Consider the following 26654-nt stretch of genomic DNA (forward strand, 5'->3'; position numbering starts at 1 on the left):
GGAGGAGGCAGGGCTGACGGCCTGGGCTGCAGGCGGGTGGCGGTGAGGGCGACCCGGCCAGGGCGGGCGGGCAGAGCGCGGTCAGGGGAAAGGCTCTGGACCTGGGGGCAGAGTTGCCTGGGGTCGGGGCGAGAGGGATCCAGGAGGCTGCGTTCTTTATGAGACTCCGCTCGGGTGGACCTGGGCCTCGCTCGGACGCCAGGCTCCTTCATGCATGTCCTGCCCACCCTGCATGTCTTCCCTCCCTCCGTCCCTCCTTCCGTCCTGCAGGCTTGGCTCTGGGGGTTTCAGTATCTGCAGAGTTAATTGAGAGAAACTGCCCACGGTGTCTAAACCACTAATTTTAAGAGGCTGTTTGTACAAAATGAGAGGGTTGGTGGCATCGTCGTCTGTAACTTTTATTTACACTGTGGCCTCGTTGTGGTCCATCTCAAGTAACTAGGGCAGAGACAGAGGCCAGATGCTCCAGTAGAGACCCCCTTTCCTGGAGGAGGAGAAAGCAGTTTGCTGACTCCGTGTAGTTAAGAAGGACTGGAAAATTCTTACAGAGTGGCTAGGTTGGCTAAACTCAGCTCGTACTTTGATAGTGTTTGATGTACCTTCCACCACACTTCCTTTTTTGTGGTCCCAAAGAAAGTCTCAGGAGGAAGAAAATTTGAAAATCAAAAGAAGCACCATTTTTGTGGCGCCCCCCCCCTAAATATATGAACACGTGGAATTCAAAACCAGACATTTATTTTAAGTTATACAAAATCTCTATGAATGTGTCGTTTTTGTTTGTTTTGTTTTTGTTTTTCGAGACAGGGTTTCTCTGTGAAGCTCTGGCTGTCCTGGAACTCACTCTGTAGACCAGGCTGGCCTCGAACTCAGAAATCCACCTGCCTCTGCCTCCCATGTGCTGGGAGTGCGCCACCACTGCCTGGCCTTATGGATGTGTCTTAATCGACTTTAGTGTTGACATCAAGACATAGATAGTAGCTAGCACTCGGGAGGCAGAGGCAGGTGGATTTCTGAGTTTGAGGCCAGCCTGGTCTACAGAGTGAGTTCCAGGACAGCCAGGGCTATACAGAGAAACCCTGTCTCCACAAAAAAAAAAAAAAAAAGAGTAGCTATCAGGCAGGCAGACTCCTTTTGAAATGAGTGTCTCTGAAGATGAATAGGGAAGGGACATTGGGGACCAGAACCTATGTACTAGAGGGAAAAAACAAACAACCAAACAACCTTAGGAAGGTTGTGGACATTTTTGAGTTACACAGACTATATGGCAAGTCACCATATGTGTCCTTTAGTAGACGGAAATTGAGCCACCCGGGGCTCAGTAAGAGTGCCTGCTGCCAAGTCTGGCAGCCTAAGTTCCATCCTGGGAACCCACGCGTGGGAGAATGGAACTGACTTGAATGTTGTCCTCTGACCTCCACTCACATGCTGTGTGTGGCACACACACACACATACATACATAATTTTAAAATAATTTAAAATGAGGTTTATCAAACTTTCCTCATGGAGTTGTGGTCTGATGTGAGCAGAGTGTTTGGGTGTGGTGAGTACTCACTGGATGCAAACATGTCACATCTGTCACATATGGGAGGTGATAAATCCAGCACACTGGGGTGTGTGTGTGGGGGGTCGTTTGTTTGGTTTTTTGAGACAGGTATGGATGTGTATCTCCAAATCCCCTGGCTCTTTCCATTTTCCTCCTGACATCTCCAGACAGGCTCTGTTCTCTGCACTTGCTACATATCCAGAACTTGTTTAGGACTAGAACTCACTGTACAGACCACACTGGCTCAGAAATCCACCTGTCTCTGCCTCTTGAGTGCTGGGATTAAAGGCCTGCACTGCTGTATCCAGCTTGTGCTTTTGATACAAGGTCACTGGGCCTGGCTAAAAATCACCTTAATAGCCAAGAATGACTTTGTGTGTCCGATCCTCTTGTTCCCCCCGTCCCCCTTCCAAGAGCTCGGGTCACATATGTGGGTCACCATGCTTAGCTGTTTTGTTTTGAGGCAGGGTCTCACTCTGTGCCCAAGGCTGGCTAGAGTTGGGGGTCCTTCTGCCTCCACCCACCTAGTGCTGGGCTGTAGTGATGCTACCGAGCTCCTGCTCAGCGCCAGCTTCTGGGCTACTTTTGGGTTTTTTCCCAAGGGTCATTTGTAAAATTCCTTGTGTTATGATCTTAAGCTGTCAATGCAGGGGATCCAGGGCCTCCGGGTTCCTTGTCAGAGGCAACCTGAGACTGGAGAGGCTGTGAATGTGAGCTCTGTGATAGTCCTGGCTCTGAAGGCTTGTTTGCTTTGTTTGCTTGTTTGTTTTTGATTTGGGTTTGTATTCTGCCAACTGTATTTCTTCAATGGCATGCTCTTGCCTCACAGTGATGTACTGTTTTTTGGGGGACGTAGCCTGGAAGCCGTGTTCTCCGTGAAATAATGTCTGGAGGGCAGTGTCTTGCAGGGAATAGGTCCTGTGCAGGAGGACTGGATCCTGGTTGGTTTGCAGCTTGGTTATTTGGGATGGGGAGGTCATTTCCCATAAAATGTGTCCCCATAAACTGTCGTTAGCTCACCAGGCTGGCTTCAAAGCTTTTTTATTTAGCGTCTTACTTCAAGTAGCAATTTAGTTTTTCCAGGGGCCTCGGATGGGTCTGTGGGAAAAGGTGTGTGGGGTGGGAGGAGGAGACGTTGGGGCTTCTGGACTCCACCCGAGTGGCCTCCACTCCCCTGCACTCTACTTGTGGGTTCTGCCAAGGCAGGGGAGCTTCTCTCTCATTCCCTAGCTTCCCCTCAGGTCTCCATGCCCTGCCCTTCTCCAGGCAGGCTCCCGTGTGCAGAGCGCTCCAGGCCCCTGTGGCTTTTTCTGCTTGTAGTATGGCTAGGTTTTACAGGAGGGCAGCAGGGCCGCCTTCTGTTCTGTGGAGGCTCGTCTTTCACCCTTCCTGACGGTTGCAGTTTTAAAGGGGATGCTTATTGAACGCCCACATCTCCAATTGCAGACTCAGGCTGAGGCGCTCTCTGAGACCTCGGCGCATGGGTTTGGGATTCTTTTTCTCTGTGATAAAGGAGGTGTGTTCTTAGCCAAGCACAATCATTCCAGCACTGTGTAAAAATGCCTTCACTAAGCATCAGATACACAGAGCCTAGGAATGTGCACACGCTAGTCTGTAAACTTACTTAAAATAACTAGCGTTTCCAGACTTTGGGGGACTGTGGAAAACATAATTTTAAAAGTAGAAGGCACTTTTAAATTGTGCTCCCTAGAGATGACCAGCAGAGTTTTCCTGTCTAATCCTTTAGAAGAATGTGAGTTGTTAGGCTGGTGAGATGGCTCAGTGGGTAAGAGCACCTGACTGCTCTTCCAAAGGTCCGGAGTTCAAATCCCAGCAACCACATGGTGGCTCACAACCATCTGTAACAAGATCTGACGCCCTCTTCTGGAGTGTCTGAAGACAGCTACAGTGTACTTACATATAATAAATAAATAAATCTTTAAAAAAAAAAAAAGAATGTGAGTTGTTTTTACAAGAACAGGATACTAAAAACTGCATTTTCTTCACCTGTTAGTATGTAGATGTCCTTCCTCTGCCTGTAATACAGATATTTATTTCTTTTAAAAGCTATGGGAGAGAGGGGGCTGGAGAGATGGCTCAGCAGTTAAAAACACTGACTGCTCTTCCAGAAGTCCTGAGTTCAATTCCCAGCAACTACATGGTGGCTCACAGCCATCTATAATGGGATCTGATTCCCTCTTCTTGTGTGTCCGAAGACAGCTACAGTGTATTTATATAAATAAAGTAAATAAACCTTTCAAAAACAAAAACAGCTTCCCCCCTCCCATGCCTTTAATCCCAACCAGCACTTGGTAGGCAGAGGCAGGTGGATCTCTGAGTTGAAGGCCAGCCTGGTTTACAGGAATGAGTTTCAGGACAGCCAGGGCTACATGGTGAAACCCTGTCTCAGGGGGAAAAGTATGAAGAAGCTGGCTGCGGGGGCTTGTGCCTGCAATCCTGGCATTCATGAGGCTGAAACAAGAGCATTGCCGAGACTTCTAGGTTGGCCTGGGCAGTATAGTGGGTTCCAAGTCAGCCTGTTTGAAACCCTATCTTAAAAACAGGCACTGGAGAGATGCCCCAGAGGTTCAGAGACTGGCTATTCTTTCAGAGGGCCTGGGTTCTGTTTTTATTTGGATCCTTCTTCTCGCCTAGTTAGCTGTGTATTCTCGAGGACTCTGCAAACATGGATTCTGCCAACTGTTTACCAAAATGCAGGTTCTTTTTTCACCATCACTTCAATGGTATGGTATGAAAACTACTTATGTGGCATTATACTGTGTATTAAACATTGTATAATCTTAACATACAGAGGAGACTATGTGGAGGCCATATTTTATACATGGGACTCACTCGTCTGAGGAGTCTGCCACACTGAAGGAGCTGGAGCAGACCTCCCCCGTTACCAAGTGGTGACTGTCCTTGCATTTCAGGTCTTGAAGTTCTGTGATCACCATTTTGACTTGCTACTTTGTCATTTTTCATTCAGTTTAAAACATTATTTGTCTTGTGATTTCTTTCTTGGTCCAGAGGTGATTTAATGGTGTTCTGCATACTTTCAACATATGTAGAGTTTCTTTTCACATATCTTTTTAAAAAGTATTGATCATTTGAGATCATGCACTCCCAATTCCCCCATGTCTGCTCCCCCCATCTCCCCTGACCTCCTTCTCCCCAAAAGGAAAGAAGATAGAGCTCATTTTGTGTTGTTCACATACTCGCTGGAGCATGAGCAAACTTCTCTTGGCCAGCCCCCAAGGGAAGGTGAGTCTTTCTTGGCCAGGTGCACCCTGGCCATTAGCCATCAACATTGATTACTTTAAACATCTGGAGGAGGGCTTCTGGTTCCAGGTGAAGGGAAATAACACCGTTCTCCTTTAATAGCAGAAATGCATGAAGTTGGAACATGTGTGTACAGTCTTTGAAGACTAAAAAACTGCAGTAAAATCTTTGAAGGAAAAACCACCAAGTGCTATCTATATACTGTGGCTCACACCTTTATTCCCAGCACTGGGAGGGGGAGGGGGGGCGCAGAGGCAGGTGGAGCTCTGTGAGTTCAAGACTAGCTTTGTTTGCATAGACAGCCCCAGGCCAGCCATAAATAAATAAATAAATAAACCCACCAGAGAGCTGTCAGCGAGTTGGTGTATGAGGCTCCAATCCCTTCATTTCTCTGTGCCAGCACCATGTGGCAGGCAGCTCACAACTATCTGTAACTGGTTTCGCCTGAGTGAGCAAAAAACTCATACACATAAATTAAAAATAGATCTTTTGGGAGTACAGTTTTACTCATCCACGTTCTACCATGGCAGAAATGCCTTAAAACCAAAAACCAAAACCAAAACCAAAACAAACAAAAAAGATCTCTAATAATAACAAACGAACTGCAAAAGAAGCTAGGCATAGTTGGCCACACCTTTAATCCCAGCACTAGGAAGGCAGAAGCAAATGAATTTCTGAGTTCAAGACTAGACCGGTCTACAGAGCATAGTTTGAGAACAACCAAGGCAGCACAGAGAAACCGTGTGTGTGTGTGTGTGTGTGTGTGTGTGTGTGTGTGTGCGTGCGTGTGCGTGCGCGCGCACAGCATGTTGTATATATGTGTATACCAGGAAATGGACATTTGGGGGACAGGGCTAACAACAACAAACAAGTAAGAAGCATGCTGGAGGGCTGGAGAGATGGCTCAGTGGTTAAGGGCACTGACGGCTCTTCCAAAAGTCCTGAGTTCAATTCCCAGCAACCACATGGTGGCTCACAACCATCTGTAATGGGATCTGATGCCGTCTTCTGGCGTGTTTGAGACAGTGTACTCACATACATAAAATAAATAATTACTTAAAAAAAAAAAGCCAGGTGTGGTGGTACATGCCTTTAATCCCAGCACTCGGGAGGCAGAGGCAGGCCTGGTCTACAGAGTGAGTTCCAGGACAGCCAGGGCTACACAGAGAATCCCTGTCTCAAAAAAACCAAACCAAACCAAAACAAACCAAAACAAAAAAGCAGCATGCTGGAGAGATGGCTCGGCAGGTTAGGGGCTTTTGCAGGTGACCTGAGTGCACAGGGTGGGTGGCTCACTGCTGTTGGTGACTTCAGCTCCAGAGGAGCCTGAACTCACACACACATAAATAGTATAAATTAATATGATTCATATACTAAATTATTGTTTTTAATTTTGTCTTTTCCAGACAGTGTTTCTTTGTGCAGCCCTGACTGTCTTGGAACTCAAAAAGACTCACCTACCTCTGCCTCCCTCCCCAGTGCTGGGACTCTTGGTGTGCGCCACCATTGCCTGGGAATAAAATATCTTTTTTTTTTCTTTTTTTAAAGATTTATTTATTTATTATTTGTAAGTACACTGTAGCAGTCTTTAGGCACCCCAGAAGAGGGCATCAGATCTCATTAAAGATGGTTGTGAGCCACCATGTTGTTGCTGGGATTTGAACTCTGGACCTACGGAAGAGCAGTCAGTGCTCTTAACCGCTGAGCCATCTCTCCAGCCCGGGAATAAAATATCTTTTAAAAATTAAAATAACAAAAACAAAATTGAAAAAGCAGAGAAACAATCACAGGATGTTCCATTATATCCTTACTGGTAATATTTGGGGTGCTTCTAATTTTTTCTAAACAGCAAGGAACTTTGGGTGTATTTTTGTTTCTCTGATCACCTGGAGGGTAAACTGCTCAGTGGAGCTGTGAGCCTCATGGCCACTGTTAGAGTTTTTACCTGAAGAGGAGAGGGGCGCTGCTCCACAGCCACCCTGTCCAGGCGGCACCCCCAGAATGTCCCAGTAGAGAGCTCTGCTCCCTCCTCACATTGGTGCCACATGGCTTGGATCTTCCAGCCTTATCTGGAGAAAAGACCTCGCATAATCTATAATTTATCTCTTTTAGCTTATTCAGTTATATTGATTTTTTTCAGCTGTTAGTTGCATTTTAATTTTTAATTTTTTTCTGTGGAGGTATAAAGACCAACCTCTTCTTTCTCTTGTCTTTCTTTTTTTTTTTTTTTTTTTTTTAAGAGAGACTCAGGCTACCTTAGAACTCACTATGTAGCCCAGACCGGCTTCCAAGCTGGTGATTATCCTTCTGCTTCCTCCTCCCAAATCTTGAGACTACAGGCAAGTGTGTGGATTATAGATGTGTGTGTGGCACTGTGTCTGCTTGGTTTTGGTTTTTTAAGTGTTGTCCAGTTAGGGAGTGGCTACTAGAAAACTTGCCAGTCATTTTGTGTGTGTGTGTGCATCTGTGTGTGCCAGTGTGTATGTCAGCAGGGGCTGGAGATCGTTTGTGTGCGTTGGGGATCTGAGCTCAGGTTCTCATTGTTTGTGGCAAGCACTTTACCAGCCGAGTCACCTCCCTGGTCTGCTCAGCCTTTTCACTCCTGGATGAAAGGCTGGAAGCTGGTAGGTTTGGCTAGATTTTTCTTGAACTCAAGGGCTGGAGTCTTGCTTTTAAAATGAGAGAGCAAGGTGTAGATGTAGATTGTTGTCTATACGAAGGGGAGGGCGGGCATAAGATAAGGTGAGTGCCTGTGATTGGGCAGTGGAAAAGGAAGGCAGGCTGAGAACTTTAGCAATTTAGTATGGAGAGGACATAGGGAAGGGAAGGAGAGGAAGAGGAGCCAGAACTATGTGGTCGTGAGAGTCTTAAGTACTGGGGATTTCTTAGACAGACGATTAAATAATAAGTAGGGTGCGTTTGCCCCATCTAGGCGTGTAGCTTGTGTTTATATTAATTGAGTTTTAAGTTTATTGTTTGGGTGATTTTTTTGGGTTGAGAATTTATTAATATAAATCTGACTGATAAATCACAAGCCTTAGCCGGGCGTGGCGGCGCACACCTTTAATCCCAGCACTCGGGAGGCAGAGGCAGGTGGATTTCTGAGTTCTAGGCCAGCCTGGTCTACAAAGTGAGTTCCAGGACAGCCATGACTACACAGAGAAACCCTGTCTCAGAAAAACAAAAACAAAAAAAACCCATCACAAGCCTTTAAAGTTTTGATTTTTTAAAAAAGATTTATTTATTATATGTAAGTACACTGTAGCTGTCTTCAGACACTCCAGAAGAGGGAGTCAGATCTCGTTACAGATGGTTGTGAGCCACCATGTGGTTGCTGGGATTTGAACTGCGGACCTTCGGAAGAGCAGTCGGGTGCTCTTACCCACTGAGCCATCTCACCAGCTCTTGATTTTTTTTTTAAGGTTTATATATTTGCTTTTATTTATATGAGTACACTGTAACTGTCTTCAGATGCACCAGAAGAGGGTATCAGATCTCATTATAGATGGTTGTGAGCCACTATGTGGTTGCTGGGAATTGAACTCAGGACCTCTGGAAGAGCATTCAGTGCTCTTAACCTCTGACCATTTCTCCAGCCCTGAGTTTTGATTTTTATAGACACTAATTACCTTTACTAAAAATGCAATGACAACCCCTTTCTCCCAAATCAGTATATCTTTGAGCCAGTAACCAGAAAAACCTTTAGCTTACCCTCTCTCCCAGAGGAATAATATAACTCAAAATCACACCCATTTTGAAAATTAAAACAATCTGATTAAAATATTGTATGATGTGAGTTTATTTTAAGCTTTTTTAAAAAATTTTGTCATGTCAGAAAATTAACTCAAAAATTTCATGGCGTCTACTAGTAAAGAATAAGAGTAGGAAAAAAAAAAAAGAATAAGAGTAGACTTTAGTGGCCCGGCATGGTGACGCACCCCTTTACTCCCAGCACTTGGGAGGCAGAGGCAGGCTGATTTCTGAGTTCGAGGCCAGCCTGGTCTACAGAGTGAGTTCCAGGACAGCCAGGGCTACACAGAGAAACCCTGTCTCGAAACCCCCTCACAAAAAAAAAAAAAAAAGAGTAGATTTAGTATATTATCTATCTGTTATGCTCTCTACCTGCAGTCATAGACTTTTATTTATCAATATTTTTTTAAAGTGATGTTGTAGCTTTTTTTTTTTTTAAAGATTTATTCATTTATTATATTTAAGTACACTGTAGCTGTCTTCAGACACTCCAGAAGAGGGAGTCAGATCTCGTTATGGATGGTTGTGAGCCACCATGTGGTTGCTGGGATTTGAACTGCGGACCTTCGGAAGAGCAGTCGGGTGCTCTTACCCACTGAGCCATCTCACCAGCCCTTATCAATATTTTTATATCATTTATTTGTTATGTTTTTTTAACCTGAAGTCATAGATATTTATAAATATTGTTTATAGTAGGCAGTTATTTTTTACTTAGGAGTTTTAAACATAAATAATTTTAATTTTAGAAGTTTATAGTTTAATTAATACCTGTCCCAAGAGGTAGGTAGTTTGTTTTGTTTTGTTTTGTTTTTTTGGTTTTGTTTTGTTTTGTTTGGCTCTCTGACTTAGAGTAGTCATCTAGAATTTTGATTTTACTGGGTTACAATCAGAAACAAGAGAACTGCTAGATGTGCGGTTGCTACATGGGGCTAGCCATGGAGGTGGTGAGACCGCAGGGGCCAGAGACTAGCCAGTGCTAGTGTGGGATGGTGTCTTTTAATACTTCACGCTACACATAGAGGTGCACACCTTTAATCCCAGCACTTAGAAGGCAGAGACAGGCGGATCTCTGAGTTCCAGGTCTACAGCCTGGTCTATACAGTAAGTTCCAGGACAGCTAGTGGCTACACAGAAAAACCTTGTCGGGGTGTGTGAGTGTGTGTGTGTGTGTGTGTGTGTGTGAGAGAGATTTTGAGAGAGAGAGAGAGAGAGAGAGAGAGAGAGAGCGAGCACGCACACTGGGTATGGTGTCCCACTCCTTGATCCCAGCACTTGAGAGGTAGAGACAGGCAGAGCTCTCTGAATTCAAGGCCAGCCAGGGCTACATGGACTCTGCCTCCAAAAAAGCAGGGAGGGTCTGGAGGGAAGAATTATTTACCTGTCTGCTTTTTCATTTTTTTCGTCAAGATTCTTCAGAAGAGACCCCTCCAACTACTCAGAACTTTATCATTCCAAAAAAGGAGATCCACACAGTTCCAGATATGGGCAAATGGAAGCGCTCTCAGGTGAGTGGTCCCCGCACCTGAGGGTTAGAGCAGGGGCGAGAACTTGAGGCTTATCAGTCAGTGGCTTTCCAGACAGGCCAGGCTTACATGGCCCTGGCCTTTCCTGCTCTTGGCACCTGAGCTGTCAGTCTTACGGGGGGATGAGAGGGCAGCTGGCTGTCCCACTCCTTCCCAGGCACTGTACACAGTTGCTATATCAGGAAGGTGTGACCGGAGCATCCCACTCCGCCTAGATCCTTCATTGCTCCTTTGATGTTATACTGGATACACACGAGTCTCCTACAATTGTAAGAGCCAGTGCAACAGAGGGAGAAGAGGCTAGTTTGTGGACACCTCGGCCAGGAACATGACCACACTAATAATAGGCAGGAGTTGAGATCCAGTGTCCTGGGAGTGGGCTGGCTTTCCCTGCTGCTCAGCCCAGATGGTAGGCAGAAGAAAACAACTTAGGCTTATAGTCCAGAACTGAGGAAAAGAAAGGCCACTTTGAATTCTTAGGAAGGGACTTGAGCCTAGCTCTAGCCAGGCACTAATGCTAGGTCTGCAGCTGCCACGCAGGCACAAGGGCTTGTGTGACACAAGCCATATGACACAAGCCTATGCCACAGCCATATGCCTTACTTCATTGAGTAGGAAGTCACAGGAGCGTGTCCCTCTTTCACAAGCCTGCTCTCTGACATTTGCAGATGGCTCTCACGACCTTTTCTGAGTAGTCACCAGGTTAAGCACCTTAGTCTCTTTGGCTCAAAGGCTGTGTGGATAGAGTCCTTTCGCCATCTCTGAGCTTCTCGGTCTCAGCACTGTTGACATTTGGGAAGAGTTGAGTCTTGTAGGGGGCAGTCCTTGAATGGTAAGCTCTACCCACTAAATGTCACCAGACACTATACCTTCCTATCTGAGAACTGTTCCTTATCTAGCTCTATCTATTTTGTGTGTGACACACCTTTTACACTCTATGGCACACTTTTATACGCAGTGGCTCTGCTCTGGACAAGGGCCTGGGTCTGGCTTGTGTGGGAAAATGTTTGTGCTTGATCCCCTTTGCCTGCTGGAGGCTGTCCCATAGGCTGGTAGGAGGGTCCCATTGTGTAACTCACCCCCTCTAGATGCCAAATGTCTGCTTTCATGGTTCATTATGGGTGCTCCAGCACCCCATAGACTGGATGAGGAGGAAGAAGATGGGAAAGAAGAAATGAAGACAAAAGATGGAATGGAGGCACTTGCTCTCAGAAACTGCTTCCCTGGGGCCCTGCATCCCTGTGGGTTTTCCTCCCTGTGCTAGGGTAACCTGCGGCCCAACAGGAAGAAAGTGCAGTTGGAAGTGGGACTGGTAGTCCAGGAGACCTGTCGGTAGGCAGGAAACAGCTCATGCTGGAAGCAGAGGTTCTGCACTAAAGCTACCTTCCTGACCTGGGACCTAGCTGGAAGATGATCTGGGGAAGGGAGTGGTGGAGGCATTCCTTGAACGCCTGCTGGGTCCTAGCTCCATGTCTCATGAATCCTTGGCTGTAGAAAACCATCAGCAGATAACCTCCTCCCTTGAAGTCCTAGCCTCTGACTTAGTAAAATGGTGACAGTAGGGTCCCATGGGGCTGTCTTAAGAAGCTGCCAACAGCCACGTGAGCACCAGGGCCTACGCCGCAGGTTGGGTGCTTGTGATCACTGCATTGCTGGCTTTAATGATGGGGAAGGGTGTGTGCATTTGGTGTCTCTGTGTCTCCTGGTGCTAGGTTGGGAGCGGGAGCTGGGGGGAGCTTGGGTGGCACTGGAGCAGATGAGATCTGACACCCTCTCTTCCTGTTCTCCCTGGTTTTGCTAGGCATATGCTGACTACATTGGCTTCATCCTTACCCTCAATGAAGGTGTGAAGGGGAAGAAGCTGACCTTCGACTACAAAGTCTCTGAGGTAGGCACAGGCGGGGAGCCTGCTGCAGAGGCAAGCAGGCTGATCACAGCAGGCAGGTGCCGACAGTAGGTTGCCCTTGGACGGTGCAGTTAGCATTCGCTGCCTGAAGTCCTAATGTTTTAAATCTGTGAATAAAATAACATTTATAGCTGAAATCAAGGCAAATATGCAGTTTTATAATCTGTATTTTTTCTAATTGGTATTTTTATTAAACTTGAAATTAATGTGACAAAAGGGGCTGGAGCTGTGGCTTAGAGGCCAGGTGCTTGCTTAGCATACGCACAGCTCTGGGTTCTGTGTCCAGTGCTGGAAGAAAAGCAAAGGAGGTAGATGAGTTTGTGGGGAGATCACTAGCAGAAGCATGTATGGCATCAGTGTGGTAGATCAGCACAGACTTGGCATGCATTGGGCCCTGAGTTCAAACCCCTGCTCCACAGCTGCCCAGGGCAACCCCAGCACCTGTGTGCATGCGCACCTCTTGTCTGTTGGCATAGTTGGCACACCCTATGAGAGAGGCCCTCATTTGTTTAAACAGTTCTGACTTTGCAGCTGCGTCTCTGGGCATCCAACAGTGAGATCTGTAGACCCCATTTCCACAAGCTTCTTCCTAGAAGAAGTACTGAGCAGATAGCACAGGCAGGCTTTTGCTTTGGGTTCCTCCTGTGTAATAGGTGCTCTGGTTGCTTTAGAGTGACTTGATTATGCAGGAAAGATATGAGCTAGGGGACAGGGCTGTTTCTATCATTGGCAGGTATAGTCTTCCATTCTGCATGCTGTTCCAGTGCCATCTCCCAGAAGTAGGTCCCAGGCCTCTAGTGGCCTCTTGGGTTCATGTCCCAGTTGGCCCAGAGCCTCTTATCTCTTGGCACTTTGGCTCTCTGCCCTCTGGGTACAGCTGGGCTGTTGAGTAAGGCCCTGGCCCAGTTTCTTCATCTGTCCCAGCCTGAGCTTGCCCTTTTTTTACCCTCATACCAGGTCCCAGGACAGTCACTTTTGGCCTGTTAGCTTCTGGGTGACTTAATCTGGTTCTTTATATGAGATGGGATTTAGGGCTGTAGTGGGGAAAGACAGCTGTCCCTTGAGAGCAAGCCCACACAAGTGACTCCTTAGGCTTGCTCTTCTTGGGCTGTGGTTTTGGACATAAGTTGCCTGAGCTCAGCAGTGCCCAGTGTGCTGGAGACATCAAGGAGAAGCTAGTTAAGGAGAATGCCATGCGGGCTGGAGAGACGGCTTAGTGATTCAGAGCACTGGCTGCTCTTCCAGGGGTCCTGAGTTCAATTCCCAGCAACCACATGGTGGCTCACAACCATCTGTAATGGGATCTCATACCCTCTTCTGGTGTGTCTGAAGACAGCGACAATGTACTCATCATATATATAAAATAAATAAATAATTCTAAAAAAAAGGAGAATGCCATAATTACCCCTGAGTACTGAGCTACCAATCCCTCTGGAGCCTCAGTTGCTCCCAAGGCTCCTTGGGGGTTATGCTCACTGACCAGGGTGGCTTCCGCTGCAGGGTTGTTCTTTTGGCAGGGTCATACTGTGGTTTACACTGACAGGCTTTGCTAGCACAGTGCCTCCCAGTCATTGTCCTCCTCCTCTCCTCGTCCTCTTTTTTTTTTTTTTTTTTTTTTTTTTTGGTGTTAGGGATAGAGTCCAGCCCTTTGCACATGCTTAAGGCCAGAGCTCTACCACAGAACCACATCTGCATCTCCAGTTTTTTTCCCAAGGCTTCCTGGCCTCGAGTTGTTCCCTCATCATGTCGTGTTCCAGCTTTAAGCCTGGCCTGTTTCTCTGAGCCACACCTGCACTTGGAGGGAGCATCCTAGCTACTTCACTGGCTCGTGTTTCAGGATAGATCCCTGACCTGTAAATAAGAATGGATAGCTGATGCCTCCCTCCCACACTTGTGACACCAGCTTCACTTCCTGGTGCTGTTTGTAGGCATGGCATGGAGAGATGGGGTCTTAGGCTGCCAGCCCTCTAAGTTAATACAGATGACCCCAGATTTGCACCAAGAATGTGTTGCAGAATTGTGACCCAGTATTGTCTGCAGTGGTGAAATATGAAGATAGCCCAGACATTTAATAGTGAGGATCATTAGTCCTCACTGGTGTGGAAAAAGGTTCAGGGGAAAGGAGCAGGCTAGGGCAGCAGTCCATGGTCCAGTTTCAGGGTCTACAGGCATAAGTATGTCCCATCTCCCTATGACAGGCTCTTGTGCCTCAGGAGGTATATAGAGATCCTTGCCCTCACATTTGGGGAAGCCCAAATCTCCATTTAGCTCAGTGCTGTTCTTTTTTTTTTTTTTTTTTTTTTTCCGAGACAGGGTTTCTCTGTGCCTCGAACTCAGAAATCTGCCTGCCTCTGCCTCCCAAGGGCTGGGTTTAAAGGTGTGCACCACCACACCTGGCACTCAGTGCTGTTCTAATGGAGGACTGGAGCCAGGCTATCTTCCTGTAGAGTTCTTACAGTGTTGAGCAGTGGAGGACACTAGAGAAAACCAGCCAGGCTGTAAAATGTAAGTGGTGGTGGTTTTTAGAGGTCAGGATTACTGGCTGTATTAGGTTGTGTCTTGTTGCTGTGATCAGGACCTGACAGGAAGCAGCTTAACGGAGCGGGTTTGTTCTGGCACTTCATCATGGTGGGGAAGGCAGGGCAGACTGGGCTCTGAGGCTTCATGGATGAAGGCTGGCGCTCAGCTCGCTCTCTGCTTTCATCCTTTGCGTTCACCCTGGGAGCACACCTCCAGGAAGCACTACACTCAGTCAGCGCAGCTCAGAACGTCCTCAGAGACACACACAGAGGGGTCTCTCTACAGTGTTTGCGATGGTCATGGCGACAGTGAAAGATTCTCTTAGTGTTTCTAATTGCTGTGATAAAGCAGCATTACCAAACTCAACTTTGGAGAGGAAAAGTTTTATTTCAACTTACAACTCTTAGGTCACTGAGGGAAGTCAGGACAGGAACTTAAGCAGAGGCCATGGAAAAGTGCTGCTCACTGGCTTGCTCCCCCTAATTCTTGTAGAACCTAGGACCACCTGTCCAGGGTTAGCACCATCCACGGTAAGCTGGGCCCTCCTGTATCAATCATCAATCAAGAAAATGTACCACAGGCTTGCCCATAGGCCAATCTACTGGGGTGTTTTCTCAGTTAAGGTTCCCTCTTCTCACATGACTCTAGCTACAGTAAGATGACATTAAACTAGCCAGCAAAGAGCTGAAGCACCACACTGTGTTTTTATCTCTTCCATTCATGTGTCTGTGTTGGTCAGTAAAGATCTTCAATTGTATCTGCTTTAACAAAGATTAGGGCTGGTATTTGTGCCTATCTAGTAGGCTGGCTGAAGAATCATGACACTCTCCTGTGTGAAATCACACCAAGTGTGATTTCTTCTCGAAGGGAAAGTTGCTCCCTGACCCTCCTTCATATTCTGGACAGTTGGGAATGAGGGTGGATAGCTAGGAGAGCTGCCAGCCTAGGGGACTTCCTTCTGTGGCTCCAGCAGGGCTACTAATCATTGTGGTGTGTGGTTCCTCTGTCGCATCTTCACAGGCCATCGAGAAGCTGGTGGCACTTCTTGATACGCTGGATAGGTGGATTGATGAAACCCCGCCAGTGGACCAGCCTTCCCGGTTTGGGAACAAAGCCTACAGAACCTGGTATGCCAAACTTGATCAGGTGAGACTGACTGTCAAAGCCCGGGCTGGGCTGGGCTGGGCTGGGCTGGGCTGGGCTGGGCCAGTGGGAAGACTACTATGGTCCCAGATGGGACCTGTGCTCAAAGCAGGCCACCTAGCTTCCAAGCATAAAAGCAAGAAATTTGTCAGAATGGTAGTTTTATTTACCTGGATAACAAAGTCACCCTCTTCCGGCCAGTCTCCTGGGAAGGGCAGGTGTGGTTACCCAGTGTCCTGTGCGAGGCTGCTTATTAAGTTGTTGTATTAGCAGCAGATTGGAAATGATTCAGGTCCCCATCATCAGAGGGCAAGTTAACTGTTCTAGACCACCCATCTGTGAGCCATATGCAACTATGAAAAAGAAAGAGGAAGCCAGGTGGTAGTGGTGGTGATGGTGCACACCTTTAGTCCCAGCACAGGGGAAGCAGAGGCAGGCAATCATTACCTGTGAGTTTGAGCCCAGCCTGGTCTACAGATTGAGTTCCAGGACAGCCAGGGCTACACAGAGAAACCCTGTCTCAGAGAAAACAAACAAATAAAAATGAAAAAGAAAAAGTGTGGGCGTGGTGGCACACACTCAAGCTCAACATTTGGATGGCAGAAGCGTGAGGATTCCTGTGAGTTTGGGGCCAGTTTGATCTGTAACAAGTTTTGTGTCAGCCAGGGCTGTATATTAACAAACCAAAACAAACAACAACAAAAAACCCAGCATAACTTGAGAAAGTCCCAGTCTTTAAATAACACTTAAAAAGTCCCAGTTCTCCTTAAAAGCTGAATCTTAGCTGGGCTCCTATAAAACAAAAACCAAGTAACATACTTTCTTATTTCAAAACTGGAGAGGTTCAAGATAGAGTTGTGTTGATCAAATTAAAGCAGAGCTGAAATTCAACAGTGCAAAAACTTGGCTTGTAGCATCTGGACTTCACACGTGATCTCCTGAGCTCCAAAGGGCTGTGCAGCCCTGTTTCTTGCTCTGCCATCCGCAGCTCACACAGCTTGTCTTGTAGGCTCTGGTTGGCTCTACACCATGCCTTCTGCTGTCTTGTGGTTTCCACCACTTTGGAGGCTGCTTCCCCATAGCTTGCTTCAGGGGCTGTGACCTTACCACTTGGTGTCATCCTCAGCTTCTCTCCTCCATGATTCCTTCATGCCTTACCATGTGGAGACTCTTACACATTGCCAAGTTCAGCTCCAGTGTGAGATGCAGCCTTGCCCCCAGGACCCCAGCTTCTGTCTGCTGACCCTGGTGAATGAAGTATTCCCAGAAGAGTTGTCTGTTATGATGCTGATGTCTTATTAATCATAGTGGATTGATTGCTCAGCAGCAGCTGACCAGAAACTATCCATGAACAGCCTTTACAGAATCTGCTTCTCTGTAAACTTGACAAGCCAGGCCTCCACTGTCTGCATTTCTTTCAACACTCACTCAAGCTCCCATGGAACAGCCCAGTAAGCTCTAAAGACTTGATGTCTTCCCTGCTCAAAGTTCCAAACACTTCCCCAGTCTCCAACAAAACATGGTCCAGTCCATCGATTCAACACCCCACTCCTGGAACCTGTTGTTCTTTTAGTCATGGTGTTCATTGCAGCAGCAGAGACTCAAACTGACATCATTAGAAAAATCTGTTTTACTCCCAGAATCCATTCTTCATTTTGGTTTTTTCATTTTTTTGAACTCAGGTTGGTGACTCAGATCGAAGTTTTTAAAGAATCAAATATCCTCTGGGGCTGGAGAGAGAACTCAGCAGTTAGGAGCACATGCTACTATTTTTTGAGACAGTCTTCCTAGTTCATCCTGGTTGTCCTGGAACTTGCTCTGTAGGTTGGCCTCAAACTAACAGAGATCCTCCTTTCTCTGCCTCCTGAGTATTGGAGTTAAAGGCCTCTGCCACCATGCCTAGCCATGCATGGCTACCCTTAGAGCAAGCCTGACTTCAGTTCCCAGAGCCCAATGCTGAGTGCTAACAACTCCCTGTAACTGCAGCTCCAGTGGCTCCAACAGCCTCTTTGGACTCCAAGGGCACTTGCATGCATGTGACAAAACATGCATGGCACAAAGTATACACACGGTTATAAAATAAACCTTAAAAACAAGGCAAACATCTCAATACAATCTAGAGATCCATTACCTTGGCAGCAGGGACATTAGAAGTCCGTGTTGTCTGTAGTTGAGCCATTCTGTTTCTGTTAGAGAACACCTTGTGTAGAGAAAGCCCTGCAGTTCATAATTGACCAGAGTCCCAGGATCTGAGCCTGTGTGTCAGTCAGCGTTTGTTGGCACTGTGTAGCATAATGGCACACGTAACAGCATGCATGTACAGAGGCGCATGTGGTATGCTCAGAACTGAGCCTGTACTGACATGTTGCAGCCGAGGAGAACACTGTCGGAAACACTGTGGACTCACAAATGTGCATGCTTTTGAATAGGTTTCTAATGAACGCCATAAAGTCTCTGTCCTGTGCGGCCCGCCCCCCAGCCCGTGCTTTTGAGGGCTGTGGAGAGTGGGTGCTGCGAGACTCTGCCCCCAAGGTTTTGGTCTTGGGAAGAAGTTGCCTCTTCGGAGCACTGGGAAAATAGAGCTTTGGGTCTCTGGAGAGCAGCTGTACTCACAGGCCAGGCAGGGATGCCTCCAGCTCCAGTTGGAGAGATGCTATTTACTAATCTGTCACTCTGTGAGCACACCACTGTCTGGGAGGGTGCAGCCTTAGGGCCCCCCCCCCCCCCCCCCCCCCCCCCCGCTGCTGCACTCTGGTGATACGTGGCCTTGGTGTCTCAGAAGATAGACTTTAGTTAGAAGTCAGAACTTGGAAGAAAGCTAGCAGTAGCTAAGCAAGTTGCAGCAGCCTGGGGTCAGTGTTTGCAGTGCTCCTACCACCCAAGCAAGCTGCAGAGCACCCCCCGCCCTCTGCCAGGCAGGCCCGGCACGCTCGGGAACGCTGCTCTCCCGGCCTCTCTCCATTACTGTTGCAGACATGGGTTTTATTTGTGTTTGGCGTGCATGTTTGGGTAGTCTCCTTTACTTGACCTTATGTCGGTCAGGTTCACTGCTGTCACTGGAGACGGATCCTTTTCTTTGTTGTGTAGTATTGTGTTGCAGAACTCTGTGTGGTGTATTTATTTTGGGACATTGTCGTTGAGTTTTTATGTTCTGACTGGGATAACTAATGCTGTTTGGAACCTTCCCGTGCATGTCATGGCAGACTCTAGCCTGCATGCTTACTGCTCTGGGAGTGGACCCAGCAACTATGGGGATAATAGGCTGGACATCCCATAATCTCTGTAGACCTTGGGGCGCATTGATGCCTTATCTTGCTCCCAAGTCACCCTAGGAGTTCCCTCCCCTTTTCTAGCTTCTCAGAACTGGGAAGCAGGCGAGCCTCGATGCCTGGACCCCAGGCAGATGCTTCCCAGTGGCTGCCTGCTCACCCAGGTGCTGCCTAATCTGCTGCCACCACTGTGTGTCTCTTATGTTATCAGGAAGCAGAAAACTTGGTGGCCACAGTGGTCCCCACCCACCTGGCTGCTGCTGTGCCTGAAGTGGCAGTTTACCTGAAGGAGGCTGTGGGGAACTCCACACGAATTGACTATGGCACAGGTATCTGCTGCTGAGGGCTCTGGGTGATGGGGACCTTGCTGCTTTCTTCATGTTGCCTGAGCTGCTTTCTCTATGCTCCACACAGTCTTGGGGGGTCTCTGAGAAAGCAACAGTTTGTCAGGCCCCTGAGAAGTAGGGAGGGGTGTGTGTGTGTGTGTGTGTGTGTGTGTGTGTGTGTGTGTGTGTGTGTATGTGTAGGGTGTATGGGTGTATGGGTGTGGGAATGTATGGGTTTCAGCAGTGTTGTTGGGAGGGATAGTGACTGCTGGCTCTATCTTATGCCACCAGGTGGTGCTATTGCCACAGGCACGACACTGCTGAGAGTTGGTTTCTGTTCTTGGTGAAGCTGGCTTCTATTTAGATGCCTCATCACTCTAGAGATAGTTTATTGAGCACTTACTAAGGGCAGATGCCTAGAGAAGAAAAACCTTTGATAGCCCACTCTCTCCTCACCTCTCTTGTCTCTCAGCCATTTTCTTTGTGCTGATGATCTTTGGCTCTGTCATCCATTTTGGCTAAGCTGTTGCAGGGACTTTAAAGAGACGTGGTCTCTAGGTTGAGATAGCCTCCATAGTCCAGGAGACCCATTGTGATAAGGGCTTCCTTTCCTCTTTTCACTAAAGTAGGCATTTGAGAGATGTGCTGTCTCCCGCTTGGTTGGGAAGGAGAGCTAGAGGGCGCACGAGTGTCAGCAAGCCCTGGGGAAGGCGTGCCTGGAGGCAGAGCCTTGGAGAACTTTGTCCTCTGTTCCTCTTGCTGCTGACAACAGTTCTGAGACTCTGGGATATGGGGAGCTTTGATTAATGCCCAACTAGGAAAAGAGTTCTGGGGCATGGGGTAGCCTGGCTGTCATTTGGAAATTTATTTATTTATTTATTTTAGCTTAGTTTCATTTGTTTATTTGTTTATTTATTTATTATAAGTGAGGGCCTCTTTAGGGGTGGTTGTGAGCCACCATGTGGTTGCTGGGATTTGAACTCAGGGCCTCTGGAAGAACAGTCAGTGCTCTTAACCGCTGAGCCATCTCTCCAGAACCCCATTCGGAAATTTATAGGTGACCATAATTGAGCGTGTGTGCATCCATATCTGGCAGCTGTCTGGTCTGCAGAGGTCGCTTGAAACACCTGGCTGCACCTCCCTCCAGTTGTCTTACTACATAAGGAACAGGATCTAGGGTCTAGCCAGTGCTCTGTGCAGAGCTGACTGCTGCTGGGTATGACTAGGAGAGGAGGGTCCTCCTCCCTCGTGATCCCTCATCAGGGCTCACGCAAGCTCTTAGCATGGCTGTTCACATCCATCTGGTCAGAGCCGCCTTCTGTGCCCTCTGCTGGAGGCACACTGACTACTTACTGTGGCCTTTGTGTGCTGTTGCTTCTGGCTAAAATGATTTCCTACTCTCCTTTGTGCTGGCCACCTCCCGTTCCTCTTTTATTTTAAACATTATTTCCTTAGGAGAAAACCTTGAACTCTGAAATTAGGGTCCCCCTAGGATGTGCCTCAGTTACCCACTTGTCTCCCAAATAGCTAAACTCAAAGTAGTAACTATATATTTAATATTTAATGTCTGTGGTCTCTGACTAATCATGAGCTCTTTGAGGCAAGGACTCATTTGTTACTGGGATCCAGCATGGACAGTGTCTGCCCAAATAGTAGGTGCTCAATAAGCTGGGGTTTCTAATTGGTCAAACCCATAAAGTAAGGTGCAGGTGCCTGTGCAGGAAGTCGCCTCAGGCCCCTCAGGAAGAGTGCCAGTGCTTGTGCTTGTTGAAAGGCTCAGGTCTTCTGGACTGGGAGGAGGTCTCTACCTCAGTATGGGCCTTCCTGCTCAAGGGAGTTGGGTGCGGGGGGCCTTCTAGAAGATGTCAGCTTGGGCCATTTTCTTCCCCAGGGCATGAGGCTGCCTTTGCTGCTTTCCTCTGTTGTCTCTGCAAGATTGGTGTACTCCGGGTGGACGACCAGGTGGCTATTGTCTTCAAGGTGTTTGATAGGTGAGTCACCGTGGAGTGGAGGAGATGGCATGTGGTTCCTGGTGTTCATCACATACAGGCGCTGTTCTGAGGCTAATTTATACAACCTTATGCAGTAACACTGCCTGCCTCTTATAGAAGAGGAAACAGCCAGGCATCTGCTGACATCATAGTCCACCAAAGACTGTGGACCTCTCTGGGTGGCACAGGTGTACAGGGACCTGCTCTGAGCTGGGCAGCCCCTAGGGCACACTGCTGTCCTGGTGTTGGCACACCTCCAGTTCTGCAGGTGACCCATGTGCACAGCTTGTGATTTCTGACACCAGGGACCTCACCCGCTTTCCCGTGGCACCTGAAACTAGAGAGAGGGACCCCTGCCCAGGCTGTGACAGGCTGCCAGGGTTGATGACACTGAGCCTGGTCTCCATGTGCTGTTTTGTCCCTCTCCCTGACAGAAGACGTCTGAGGGGAGAGGAAAGCCTGTTGGCTCTTTCAGCCTCACATTCTCCGTACCCTTTGTGTGCTGAAGAAATGTCATTCTCACCTTTCTCTCTCCTTTCTCCCTGCCCCTTCAACACAGGTATCTTGAGGTTATGCGGAAGTTGCAGAAGACATACAGGATGGAGCCTGCAGGCAGCCAGGGCGTATGGGGTCTGGATGACTTCCAGTTCCTGCCCTTCATCTGGGGCAGCTCACAGCTCATAGGTACTAGTGAGTGGTCACATCTCCACCTCGTACCCAATGGGTGCAGCTGTGTTCCCCTCCTGCCCAGGACACACAATGACAGCTTGTTGAGCAGGACATTAGACCAGCTTAGCCCAGCTAGTGATGGAGGTTATGTACTGTGGACCTAATGCTGTGAGCCAGTGTGGCCAGCTAGAGGAGGTAAGGGTGGGATGCCACCAAGAGAGCAGGAAGTGGGGAAGCAGGAACCAGGGCCGCATGGCCTGCTGCAGGACAGACAGGTGAGTGCATGGCCTGCTGCAGGACAGACAGACAGGTGAGTGCATGGCCTGCTGCAGGACAGACAGACAGGTGAGTGCATGGCCTGCTGCAGGACAGACAGGTGAGTGCATGGCCTGCTGTAGGACAGACAGGTGAGTGCATCCGGCTCCTGCTCCTGGCAGCAGCTGTGGGCTTGACAATGAAAACTAGGGCCTCTTGTGATTTGTGATCATCAGTGTCATTCAGTTAGGATGGAACTCTGTGCAGGGTGTGTGTGTGTGTGTGTGTGTGTGTTTAGGCGAGTTGCTGCCAAGTGCTGAGTCCTGTGTGCTTCCCAGTCTGCTCTATCTGCTCCTTACAGAAGAGGATTATCCAGGCATGATCAGCATCTTGGGATCTGCCATTGGACAGGGTTGCTGGTCACTTTAGTTCCATGAAGAGTGAACTGCTGCTAACTAGTACTCACAGATACCTAATAAATAGCTGAGAACTTGCCATCCTAGCCACTTTAACCACAGTCTTCTCAGACACTGCAGAGGATACCTAGCACTGTGGTGTGTGCTTCCACACCATGATGCCTTTCTGACACAGCGAATGTGTGGTTAGCTCCACTAGAGGGACTTTTATTTTTCCTGGCTAGCCTGGAACTCACCTATCTCTGTATGTTGGCAGTAAAGGTATCTATCACCACACCCAGCTGAGGTAACTTTTAAGGTAGGTAATGGTGCTTAAACAGCAGAGGTTGGTGCTGCTGACAAACCAGGTGCAGAGCTGTTGTCATGGTTACAGGATGCTCAGGTGTGTTTGTCATCTCTGCTGATTGGTAGCACATCAGGTTTGTGTGCACCCTTATCACCACGGGTACATGCATGGTGACTAACTGTGTACAGTGAGCAAGCGCCTCGCTAGGTGACAAGGATTTCTCAGTCCCATTGTGATCTTTGTGCAGAGACTCTACCATAGCTCTGTGCTACCATGCCATCTCAATAGTTGTAAACTGTCTGAGGTAGGCACCTTGTGCTCAGGCTGGGTCAGGGCTGTTCTGAAGCCCAGGCCTCTACTTTTCCCAGACCACCCCCACCTGGAGCCCAGACATTTCGTGGATGAGAAGGCGGTGAGCGAGAACCACAAGGACTACATGTTTCTCCAGTGCATCCTGTTCATCACTGAGGTGAGAGCCATGCCAGCCTCTGTTAGGCAGCCTTGGCAACTGGGCCCTCTTGCCCAGCCGCCAGCCTTCTTCCAGAACCAGGAGGACTCTCATTGTTAGGTTTGAGTTGGAGCTTTACTCTGCTGCCCAAGCTGGCCTTAAATTCATGACAGTCTTCCTGCTTCCGCCTCCGACTGCTTGGGATTAGAAAATCAGCCACCATACTCAGCTCCCATGGGGTTCTTGGGCTGAGGGGTTAAATTGTAGTTGTTAGTTAGACTTGGTGACCCGCAGCAGGCCTAAGAGGGTGCCATGCAATGTGTTAGGGTGCAATCAAGTTAGAGGTTATGGACTCAGGTTGAAATCCCTAGAGGAGCTGCAGTGCTGGGAGTAGTTCTGTCTCTCTGTACCTCAGCAGTGTTCGAGAGGTGAAAACAAGCAGCCTGTGGTGGCAGTCACTGGGTCCAACATCACCTGTGGTGGCAGTCACTGGGCCCATACTACTCAGCACATTCCCTAACTGGAAGTACTTGTCTCACCGAGGCAGGATTCCCTACAGTATAGTGCTGGAACACTCCCCAAGGTAGCCCACGGACTCTGAAAACTCTTGGCTTTGGGCCCATGTCAGCTTTCCCTCTCAGAATCTTGTGGACAAGAGCCAGGAGCTCATCAAGGGACCCAGAGTCTCAGGGCCTTGATTCTGGGAGGTGTTAGAACTTGTCATTCTCTCTGCCTATACCTATCAAGTCTCACCCCAAGTTCACAGGGTCCTGGCTTCTCTTTCTGTGCCTCCTGCATGTTTGCCCTGTGGAATTACATGTGGTCTCCCGACTGGATGCTACTCTCTTGGCTCCCTGTTCTGAGCCTCTGAGCAGGGAAAAGCCTGGTTAGCAGCCTTGACTCTAGGTTCTTTCTGGTCAGCATTTGCCTCAGGGTTGTGCCAAGCTCCAGGGGCCAGAGGGGAATGACACATTTTTTTCCAAGTCAGCAAATGGAGCAGGGACTGACGGCTGGGCGGCCACTACTTGGTTCTTGGAGATAATGCTGCCTTCAGCAGTGTGGCAGGCTCAAGGTCAGAAGGACTGGGGGCAGCCTGGCTCACTGCCTTGAAAGATAGCTTTGCAGGACTTGAGCGTGCAGCGAGGGGCTAGGGAGGATCTAGGGTGAGAGCTAGGGCTGAATGGGAAGGAGCTTCAGATTCTGCAGAGCTTGCTGCTTGAGGCCAAAGCCTGAGCTGTTACTGCTTCCTCTGGCGGCTGGCCAAGCCCCTTGCGTCCCTGTCAATAATTCTAACAAGGAGGCTAGCGAGACTGGGCTTCAGGGACTGGAGATCGATGGATTCCATGCTAAGATTTAGTGTGTGTGTTTGTTTCGGCTGATATAAAACCCCAAAACCTTTTCCAAAGTTTGGAATGGAGGACCCCATAGACGGTAGTCCAAATAACCACAAGGAGGCGCTAAAGTGCACTGAACTCTGGTGGCTTCAGTAACAGAGGTAGGAAGTGGGAGGGGAGCTTTTTAGTGGTTGTGCACCTTCTCTGCTAGGCTTGGTTTTCTCTTGGTTCCAGGCTCTTGGGTCAGTCAAGCTCTGGTTGGTTGCTAGGCACTGTGGTGGCAAGGGCATGCTGCCTGCCTGGGTTGGGCAGTTGTAGCGCTCTGCTGCTGCTGCTGTTCACAGATAGACAGCTAAACAGACAGAGAAATGGATACAGATGTATAGATATTCCCCACCCCTACTTGATGAAGTTGGCAGTTTTTACTTATAACCCCCATCAGGAAGTGAGCAGTCTCACCCAGAGGGCACAGAAGCCTACAGGGTGTTCAGGGCTTTTGGTCAGGGAGACCTGCAGTCTTTACTGCTCAAACAAAACCCAAGGAAGTTGGGAAGGAAACCACTTCTCTTTGCTGGGTCTTGTGTCAGGACCGCTTTGCTAGTAGTACTGGATGTGACAGCGGAGGAAGCCCACCTTGCGGGGCTCCAACTGCTTCAGGAAATGTAGCCCTGGCGCCTTTAAGAGCCAAGGGCAGGCAGGAAAAGAATTTCAGTTTCAATCTGGCTTCTAAATTTGGAGTTTTGGGAAGGGAGGGATCAGATTTCAGCTGGAAGGGAAGGAGCTGACAGGAAGGCGCTGTGCTGAGCCTCCCCCACCCTGCCCATCCCCCCAGTTACTGACAGAGGAACCATTTACAAAAGGCCGATTCTCTGGGGAGTGGAGAGGCAGGAACGCAGCGTCTGTGAGTAATTTCCTGCTCAATATGGCTGCTCTGACTCACACGATTCCCCTGGGGTCACTGCGGGACTGCAGTTGCTTGCTTGTTCTCGCTCTTTCTCTTCTCCCTTTGTGGCTAGAATGAGCTGATTTTTTGGGGGCGTCTTCTCACCCCCAATTTCTTTTCTCCCTCATTTTTTTTCCTTTCTCTTGAGTCGCAGAACCTCCTTCTGAAGGACTTGGGACCTGAGGCCCTGAAGGCCTTGAGGGTGAAGTGGCCTCTCTAGGGACATAACTGAGCTACACAACTTGGGCCTGCCTCTAGCTCTGCAGCCTGCCAGACAGCCCGTTTTGAATGTCCCTTGTTAGTGAGCAAGGCTGGTCCCCCAGGCAGGGTCCTTGCTGAGCCAGCCTGGAGCACCTGCTGTGAGACAAAGCAGGTGGTCATTCACTCAGGGGTCTGTAGGGGACCCTGTTTCATAGTTCCAGCCTGCAAGTGTGCAGAATTGGGGCAAGGAAGTAGAGAGATTGACGGTGGAGTCTTTGCAGGAGTGTTGGGATACATCTCGGAAGCTGAGGGCACTGTAAACTTTGCCAGGCTCACAGAGCCTTTCAGAGTCTTTCTGTGTAGTATGGGGCTGTCCTCTGAGCCCTGTTCCCCAAAATAAATGCTGCCTGTAACCTGGGGAGGGAGTGAGGAGGGCGTGCCAGGCTGCATGGCTAGTAAATACAAATGGACTGGCCTTGCACTCTCACTGGCAGGATGCACTTGGGACATAGGCTTCCCTATTCCTGTGCCCCAGCCGAGGCTCTGATGCCCCGGGACTGCACTGGACTGCAGTAGTGCTCTGCCTTCCTGCAGTCAGAGTTTGAGCACTGATGGACTATCCATGTGCCTGCTCGTCTTGTTGCTGTGGCTTTTTCTGCCCTACTCTTGACCTTGTTAAACAAACTTCCCTCCTGTACTGATCTGGAGCCTCCCTCTATCTCTGTCTCTGTCTCAGAGGACCAGATCCATCAGGGCCTGTCCACAGCCCCTTTCCTGTCCTCCAGGCAGGTCTAGACCACGCACCTACAGTGTGTCTGCATAGGAACACATTCTACTTTCTTAGGGTAG

The 26654-nt window shown here is 48.6% G+C and overlaps 1 protein-coding gene across 5 annotated transcripts in view; it reads left to right on the top strand.

Moving 5' to 3' along the window:
• Nucleotides 1-26654, top strand: part of Ptpa (protein phosphatase 2 protein activator) — a 31758-nt gene that overhangs the window by 367 nt on the left and 4737 nt on the right. For 2 of the 5 annotated variants that reach the window (NR_156126.1, NR_156127.1), the window contains exon 1: nt 25437-25562. Coding sequence is in view for 3 of the 5 variants with exons in the window: in NM_001362733.1 (NP_001349662.1) it covers nt 9983-10080; nt 11900-11986; nt 15545-15670; nt 19148-19265; nt 21154-21253; nt 21813-21943; nt 23248-23348 (761 nt within the window). In the remaining 2 variants the exon portion in view is untranslated. Of the gene's footprint in view, nt 1-9982; nt 10081-11899; nt 11987-15544; nt 15671-19147; nt 19266-21153; nt 21254-21812; nt 21944-23247; nt 23349-25436; nt 25563-26654 lie in introns of those variants that run through there. The other 3 variants (NM_001362733.1, NM_138748.5, NM_001362734.1) reach the window with 3 other exon arrangements.

This window comes from Mus musculus, chromosome 2 (genome assembly GCF_000001635.26).
Source record: "Mus musculus strain C57BL/6J chromosome 2, GRCm38.p6 C57BL/6J".
Lineage (NCBI taxonomy): Eukaryota > Metazoa > Chordata > Mammalia > Rodentia > Muridae > Mus > Mus musculus.